The sequence below is a fragment of the Myotis davidii genome, unplaced genomic scaffold, assembly GCF_000327345.1.
Source record: "Myotis davidii unplaced genomic scaffold, ASM32734v1 scaffold299, whole genome shotgun sequence".
In the NCBI taxonomy this organism is placed as follows: Eukaryota; Metazoa; Chordata; class Mammalia; order Chiroptera; family Vespertilionidae; genus Myotis; species Myotis davidii.
Window position 1 is genome coordinate 1337610 of NW_006293088.1, and position 8497 is coordinate 1346106.

Below are 8497 nucleotides of genomic sequence, written 5' to 3' on the forward strand. Positions count from 1 at the left end.
GCACAGTATATACCAGAGACCACAGGAAAAAAATTTCAAATATCTACAGCAAGCTGCCCAGTAGAACTTTCTGTGCAGATGGAAATGTTCTCCATGCAGCTGCTCTGTCCCATATGAGGGCCATCGATGACACGTGGCTAGGGAGCTCCTGAAATGTGGCTGGTCTGACTGAGGAAAAACACTTTAAACTTAATCTGACTTAATTCAATTTAAACTTAAATACCCACGTGTGACTAGTGGCTACCACACTGAACAGCACAGACCCAGGGCTCTGATCATGTGCACGTCCTTGAGTCTAGTCCACAGCTTTGGCATCTTCTACACATTGGCCAGGTTGTGGGGCAAAGTTTCCGAGGTGCGGACCCTGGCTACCTCCTCCTATTCTCCTTGCCCCCCACTCCCAAGGGGCCCACGAGGCAAGACCTTCCCAAATGTTCAGCCAGAGGTCTCGTTAACCCCAAGGAGGAGATCCCTTTTGCTCCAGACGATGTCATCAGCTCCCTCACTTTGCCCAAAGATTCCGCTCGCTCACTGCGTTTCTGAAAGCTCAGGAGGACCCCATTCCTAAAACAGTGTCCTCAGGGCCAGAGGAGAGGCTGCAGGGCCTTACGCATGTTTTGGGCCATTCTGTGCCCACGGGGCTGAGCGGGCAGGGGTGGCCTCACCACAATGCCCCGCTTTTGCCTTCTAAAGGGATGGGAGACTCAGCCCTGGCTGGGCCTGTGTAATCTATTCATTTCCTTCCAAGCCGGGCTCTGTAAGCTCATTCACGGAGGAGGAGGAGAGGAAGCCGGGGAGGCAAACACATGTACAGAAAACAAACAACACTGGCTCCGCAGCTTCTGGTTGGGTGGGGGAGCGGGGGGGTGAGGCGTGCTGGTGCGGGGTTCTGGCTGGGGAAGGAGACTGGGGCTCCTGCTGGTGCTTCTCCTACTCCCTCCAGAAGCCCTGCCCAGCCGTGGCTCCTGGTGCCCCCGTCTTGGTAGCCTCTTATCTCTCTCCATTCAGTCGGCTCCTCGGGAAAAGAGGCCATCTGCGAGGGAAGGCCAGAGTGGCAGCAGGCAGAGGGAGCTGGCAGCCTGGAGCCATTTCCCGGTGGCTTCCTCCCGTCCTCCACCTCCATCCTTACCATCACAGACAGGGGATGCGGCCCTCGCCTGGTCCCAAGGAGAGTCCCAAGTCAGCTGAGCTGCTACCTCAGTCCAGCTACAGAATCAAAAGGACCCAAGCATTTTGATCCAGTGGGCAATTTGCATGCGATTTGCATACACCTGCACCCCCCCCACCCCACCTCCAAAGGCCCTCCGTCAAAGGATGTGAAATGAAATAAATTAATTAGTGCAGCCTACCATAGCCTGATATGCAGGGCTTGACACCGTAAGAGATTCTTAAAGCGGTCTACGTGATCACGGGCTAGGGTGGAGGGAGATGAGGCTGCGGCGGGGATGGGGTGGGCTGGGGTGCCCCGTGTTGGGGGTGGAGAAGGGAAGGGAAAGTGTCTGCACTGGAAACTGGGCATTTTCTTCCTGCCCAGCCCCATCCCCCAGCCTCAGAGAACAGAGAGTTGAGCCACGGGGAGGCTGGCTCCCAGTTTCCTATCCCCAGGCCTGGGCTTGGCACCGGCATCCCCCCCTCCCTGGCAGCAACCTCCCTAGAGAGATGGTCACCACTGTGATGGTGACAGTGATTTCAAACAAGAGTGAGGACACTTGCTCCGAGGGCTGGGCAGGCAGCGAGGTGCCCGCTGGTATTTCCCTGTCTCCACGCTCCCTCCCACCTCCACCCCCATTAACTGTTCCCATTGGGCGTCCATAGTTCTCTCTGCCCCTCACTCAGATCCCACCTCGGGACGGCGGAGGGAGAGACAGCCCCATCGTCAGCAGCGAGGAGCTGGAGTTAATTCATCCCAGTGCTTCTGCCAGGTGCTAATGAGATGCTCACGGCGTGTCAGCCAAGCAGTTCCTGCATCATGTAAACACGCCTCTGAGCCTTGCAGTTCATGGCACGATCTAACATACACCTTGACTCTCTCTAGGCCCGCCGACCTATCTAGGGTGGAGCCCTCAGCTAAGGGCTGGGCCCCTGGAAGTCAGCGTCACACCCGTGGGGCCCGGCTGCCCGGGTGGAGGGCCCTGGAGGTGAATCTACTGGTCAGGGGGAACGGGCGACAATGTGACGACGGAGAACCACAATTTTGGTTCAAAGGGACCCAGGTCACAGCCAACAAAATAACCGTCACCAGCCAGCGGTGAATCAAAGACCGAAACATGCAAGAAGGAAGCGCAAGGGCAGGGTGCTTCAAAGCAAGACAGGACCAGGAGCAGGAAGGAAATGGAGGGGAGCGGCTCTGAGTCATGGCCACGAATGGTGAGTGTGGACTGCGCCGTGGGTGTGGACAGAACTTGGAGGAACAAAGGAACCAGTTTCAGATGCCTGATCACCAAGATGTGCCCAACCCCTGAGCTCCATCCACGCCATGGACAGCAGCTCCATGTGACTGTCATCCTTGGTCACATTGGAGGAGAGGGCGGCACAGCTTACAGAGGTTCGGGAAGTGTTATGTCACACCAGGGGCTGGCAGACGATGGCAAAACGGGACCAGTCCCCCTGCCACCTGTGGCCTTCCACCCAGAATGTCTTCGGAAATCATTTTCAAAGGTTGAAAAGGATAAAAAAGGGGAATGCTTTGCGACACATGAAAATGACGTGAAATTCAAACTGCGGCCCCCATGAGTAACGTTTATGGGAACCAGCCACGCCCTTCCCTCCACACGCTGTCTGTCGCTGTCCTCACACCCGGCTGCAGGGCTCAGTCACGGCGACAGGGACCATATGGTCACCGGAGAGGAAAATATTTGCTCTCTGGGCCCCACTGAAAAAAAATCAAAAAACGGGCCGGCCTCTGTTTTAGATCATGGAAGGGGAGTCCTCCGCTGACCCTGTTCCCCAGAGGGCGGCGCCTCGCTCTGGGCAAACCCAACATTCATTGTGAGAGGATGTCAACGCCTCCCGACCGGGATGCCCCGTGCAGACACAGGAAGGTTCCGTCTGCGCCCGAAAAGACCAACACGCGTGCCCAAGACCACAAGCTGGCCCTCCTGCTGCCATCACTGGGGCCCTGGCCGGTGGGCCTCTACACATCTCTAGCGACACCCCTTCTCCGACCTAGACTTAGGGTGCCAGCCACCAGGACTAGTCCTCTACGGGGCGGATTGGAAGGCAGCCCAGCCCTATAGTTTGGTTTTTAGGAAGGCAGGAAGCTGTCCTGTTCCTCTCTCTCCCCCGCCAAAAACAGCACCCAAAGCCTCCTGCCCGAACTTCCACCCGTCAGCACCCCATGGTGGTCCCCCTGCACCAGGGCCCACGCGCAGTGTCCTGGGTGCTTGTGCGGTTTCCCGAGCATAGCGGCATCAGGGGCACAAAGGGACCAGAACGAGACAGATCTGAGAGCAGAAGAAAGACGGAGCGAAGCGGTCTTGGGGCAGGGTGTTGGCGGAGGGTCCCCACCTGGCAGAGGGCACAGGACAGCTCGGGGCTGCCTGAGGGCTGAGGGCTGAGGGCATAGCCCAGCCTGGGAGGGTCTCCAGATGGGCTCTGGGGGCCCCACCCTTAGCTCTGGCCAGAGGAGTAAAGGGGACAGTGGTGGCGACTTACCCGGTACCACACGATTTCACGCATGCGACCATCTGTCTTGAAGTTACACTTCAAGGTCACGGCATCACCAGCCACCACGGGTGGGAGAGGCTCAATGTTGACAGTCAAGTAGCCTATGGGGGGGAAAAAGGAGAATGAGGAGTTAAGGGCATGAGCTGATCAGGAGGGGGTGCTGATCGGGTCGGGTGGTGGAGAAGGCCGGCACCTCTGTAGGGGGAGCTGTTCTCTGTGGTCTCTGTGATGGGTAACTGAGCCAGAATGAGCCACCACCCTCTTCTTCCTTCTCATTGGCGTCCCCTTTCTGGGAATTTCCTTGGCTCTGGTGGCTCCCTCCAATCCTAACACTTCTTCTTGGGATGCATTCTCTGTGAAAGCAGTGCCTGTTGGCACCCTGGGAAACCCTTCTGTGGTCAAACACTCACCCCCACCCCCTTTGAGAGAGCCACGGATGTGTGTCAGCCTGCTGGGCCGCACAGGAAGTGAGCGTGCTCAAACGCATTTCATCTTGCGTTGCCAAACCTATCTGACTACGGGTCCCGTAACCATTCCCCGAACGCCATCAGCATCCCATGCAGCCAGGGACCCACGAAACCCACATCAGGATATGGTGTCCTACATGCCAGATCCCCCCGTTCCCAGCCTTGCAACCCAATTACCCCTGGTGAAAGGACGGACAGCCCCGGGGGACTGCTGTTTGCTTCCTGCACCCCGAATCTTGCATTGCACGCACCCTGCCCCCCAAGGGGAGAGGCGGTCCCAACCCTGGCCCTGGGGGTGGTGACATGGTGGAAGGTGACTATGGGCTGAGTGCCTGGGAAGAACTTTCAAACTTCTGTGAACTCCAGATGTTACTTCTCGCCCACAGCTGTCCCGGGCATCCCGGGGACTCTCACCTGGTGCCGTGCCCAGGGGAACAGAGCTGCCTCCACACCAAGTCCAGCCTTGAGGCCTCTGACGCCCCCTGCCTCCCTGAGCCCTATCCATGAGGGCTGGGTACCCCTCCAGCTCGGCAGGGGGCCTCCTTCTTGTGTTTATCATCCAGGCTCATCCGATTGGCTTCCCACCGGCTGATGTCCAGCCATCGACCTAATGGATCGATCCAGTCCAATCGTCTTAATGAGAAAACCAGCCGGGACGGGCTCGGAGGTTTCAATTGTGCAGGCGACCTGAGCAGATCGAGCCCAGGGCCTGACCGCTGCCTGGAGCGTAATGGCTACAACACTCCAGGGTGAAACACAGACATCGACCTGGGAGGATCAATGTGGACGCTGAAGTCAGACGCGACCTCCAGGCCCCAGGCTTCAGGTGCCGAGGCCCAGGGGGAGGGGGGAGGATGCGGGGCTCATCACTGGGCAGCCTCTAACTTACGCCTAAGTCGGCGCACAGGGAGCCCCAGAGCCATGGGTCTGAAACAACGGAGGTTAGAGGGGCCGGCCTTCCGCCTCCTCCTCTCCTCCTTCGGCCACAGTGTTTGCTCCCACCTGCTCTGCACAGGCGCTGCACCGGACCTGGGAAGCAGGAGGCTCAGGCATCTCCCACCCTCCAGGAATGCAGTGGGGACACAGGTTTATACTCAGGGGGTGTGATGGTGGGGTGAAGGTGGGGGACTATGAGAGGTTAGGGGGGACCTGCCCAGCTTGAGCAATCAGGGAAGTCCCCAGGCCCTGCTGGGATCCCAAACCCTGACCAAGAGCCTACCCTCAGGGGGATGGACCCAGCGAGAGGGAGGGTTCTGGGGCAAGCCAAGTCCCAGGAAAGGCTCACAATCCCATGGCACCCGCTCTGAGCCAGACACTGGGCTACGTGCTTCATGCACACTCACTCATGCAATTGTCATGACCCCCCTAGGAGAGAGGTACAGGCATTATTCTCACTTTCCACCGGGAAAACAGAGAGGCCAAGGCACTTGCCCGGATCACACAGCCCTAGTGGCAGAGCTGGAACTCGAACCCAGACCTTCTGCTCCTTTATGACCACCATGCTATGCACAGGCTTGCTAACGATGAGGGAGGTGAGGAAAGGGGTGGCAAACATGTCACGCCCAACCCTGGGGAGGAAGGGTGTGCCGCTTGGAGACCATGGCAGGAGTCTAGGACCTGATCCCATCCGGATTCCCGTCCTGGGGCTGACCCCCTGGCTCACCTGTCCAGTGAGGTTGCCCTCCCCTAGGGTCTCACCTGTGATGCTACAGCTAAGAGTTAGTTGAGCATCGTCTAGATGGCTGAATAGCTCAAGACCAGAGAAGAGCCCCTCCCACCGGAAGAAGGTGGGAACTCACGGGGCATGCCAGGCCAGGAGCAGGGAGCAGCCCCCTGCACAACGGAGACAGGGGTCCCTGAGCACCAGAGGGAGGATTCGAAGTGGGTGCATGAGTGTGGTGGCTCTGACGCCATAAGACAGCATTTCCCAGAGTGTGTGCAAAGGAAGGAACTCCTAGTGGGTGTTTCAGCAACGAGATTCTCTGATCCACAACCAAGTGTGGGAGATGTGGAGTGATACAAAATTAGACATGCTCTTTCCCCTCAAGACTCTCAGAACCTTTCTCTCTTTCCTCCTTCCTGTCTGGCCTTCATTCGTGAAAGAAACGTTATTGAGACTCTGTTCGTTATCGGGCATTGTGCTAGCCCCTGGGGACACAGCAGCGAGAACAGGCCCTCATGGAGCTCACGTTCCAGCAGAGGAGACAATGAGCAAACAAACAAACACCGCGAACATGCCAGGAGGGTACGTGCACATCAGGGTAGAGCGGCAGAGGGCCAGGGGGAGGGGCTGCTCTGGACCAGGTGGTCTGAAGAGGCCAGAATAAAGGAAGGCGTGAGCGCTTGGGGAGCCAGGGGGAGAGCATTCCAGACAGAGCCCAGCACACGTGCAAAGGCCCTGGGGCTGCAGCGTGCTCAGCGTGCTCTGTACCTCCACACGTGGGCCCTGGTAGGAAAGCTCTTCGTGCCCTGGTACACTCTGGAGCCCATCTTTGACCGAGCATCTTTGTGGGACGACAACCAGGGCCGGGATGAGGGTGAGGCAAGCGAGATGGCCACGATGCAGAATTAAAGGACCCTGAGTCCCGCTGGCCAGCCCCGCGTCCCGGTTCTGCTAGAGCCCTTTGGAACAAACATCAGGAAACACCTCTCCCAGCTGAGGCGGAAGTCACTGTGCCTCTGGCTCCCGAGGTCCCCCACTGGAGCCACAGACGGCGGAGGACGGGGTGAGCCAGTCCTGGCCAAGGCTCCTCCTCCTCTCGGCCCTGGGACTGAGGAGTGGCTCCAGGCTGCAGAGCAAGGAGGAGGCCTGGGCACTAAGGATGAGAGCCGCCTTCCTGGCACGCGGACGGAACCTTCCAGCTTTCCCAGCACTTTCACTCGGGCTTCTCACAACAGCCGTGCCCACCTCGCACGATGCTAGGATCGCTGTGCATGCCACACGGCAGTGTCATTGCCTGTTTGCACATCTGCCTCACCTTCTGCAATGTGAGTTCCACTCCCAATAGTGTTGAAAGCGGAGTTAGACAAGTGCTGCGTTTTGCGCCTTCTCCCGTGTGCATCCTCCATCCTCACGCCACCCTGGGACTATTCCTCGGTCGCAGGAGGAAGTACGGTTCAGCGCCTCAGAGCACCTTGCTCTACGGCTGCGATATAAGTGGCAAACTAGGATTTGAAACCAGATCTGCCCGACCCGGAAGCCAGTCTCATCCCACCACCGCCTGCGATCGCCGGGAGGAGAGTCACGCAACGGGCTGAGGCCACGCAGGACATGAGTTCTGGTCTCAGCGGTCAACCAGCTCTGGGACCTCAGGCAGGTCGTCCCTCTCTCTGGGCCGCCGTTTCCTCATCTGTGAAATGAGGGATGAGCTGGATTGTTGGGGCCTTCCCGCTCCAATCAGTCCCATGTCCGCTGTTAACAGCGCCCAGATCTCGCCACCTTCGTGTCCGGTACGACTCCCCGCCAATTCTCCGAGAAGTGGCTGCCAACTACTCGGCCACCCGCTAGAGGCAGGCTCTGTCTTTTCCCGCACTGGCTGTGCCACCAGTCAGCCTCGATGCGTAAGCCCCTCACCCCCCACCCGTGGTATCGCGGCGCGGCATCAGGAGTGGCACGGATTCATCCTCACTAAGGGGCTCATTATCCCGAAGGCGACCATCACTCTCCCCTCTATCTCCGACAGCATTTATACGGCTCCCGTTAAGACACATTTAGCAAAATCGCAGGCAATATTTAAGAACCGGCGCCCGCCCCATGAGGTGATGACAAATAGCTCCTCTGTCCGGAAACCGACCTGCACCATCCCAGCGCGGCCCCTGCCCTCTCCCGGCTCAGAGGGGATGCTTCCAGAGGTCGGACTCATGCCTGGCCCATGGGTGGACAGGAGTCCGTGAGGGTTTCCGTGGGGGGAGTACACTGAAAGGAGACGTCAATTATATTAAGGTGACCAGGTGTCTCAGTGTGCCCGGGACCGAGGGGTTTTCTGAGACCAGGGTGGCAAACGGAAGCAGCTTGGTCACCCTAGTTCCAACCCCACCCCGGCCATAGGTGGCCCTGGTAACTTATTCACACCTCTCTGCCTACGTCAATCATGAGGGTAGCCACGCCTCCCTGGACCAGCCTTAGGGGCTGTGGGAGTGAGTGCTGACCTCCTCCTGGCGTCTGTGTGTTCAAGGGTAGCCAGCAGACCATGGCGGAGGATAAGGAAGGACGTTGTGAGATCAGGATTTGTCTTGAATTTTCTGCTTCTATCCGTGCCCGCCCCTCCTCCTCCTCCAGCAGCCACAGTGACTTCTTTCTCTAAGATGCTCACTACTGGCTTTCTCTGGCCCTCAGAGCCTCTGGGGGCTCCACAGAAAAAGTC

At 58.4% G+C, this 8497-nt stretch overlaps 1 protein-coding gene across 1 annotated transcript in view; it reads right to left on the bottom strand.

Moving 5' to 3' along the window:
* IGSF21 (immunoglobin superfamily member 21) overlaps positions 1-7202 on the bottom strand; it is a 119733-nt gene extending 112531 nt beyond the window's left edge. The window contains exons 1-2 of the mRNA XM_006766771.2: positions 7112-7202; positions 3655-3767 (exon numbers count right to left, since the gene is read on the bottom strand). Coding sequence (XP_006766834.1) covers positions 3655-3767; positions 7112-7202 — 204 coding nt within the window. The remainder of the gene's footprint in view (positions 1-3654; positions 3768-7111) is intronic.
* Between the last annotated feature and the right edge of the window lie 1295 nt (positions 7203-8497).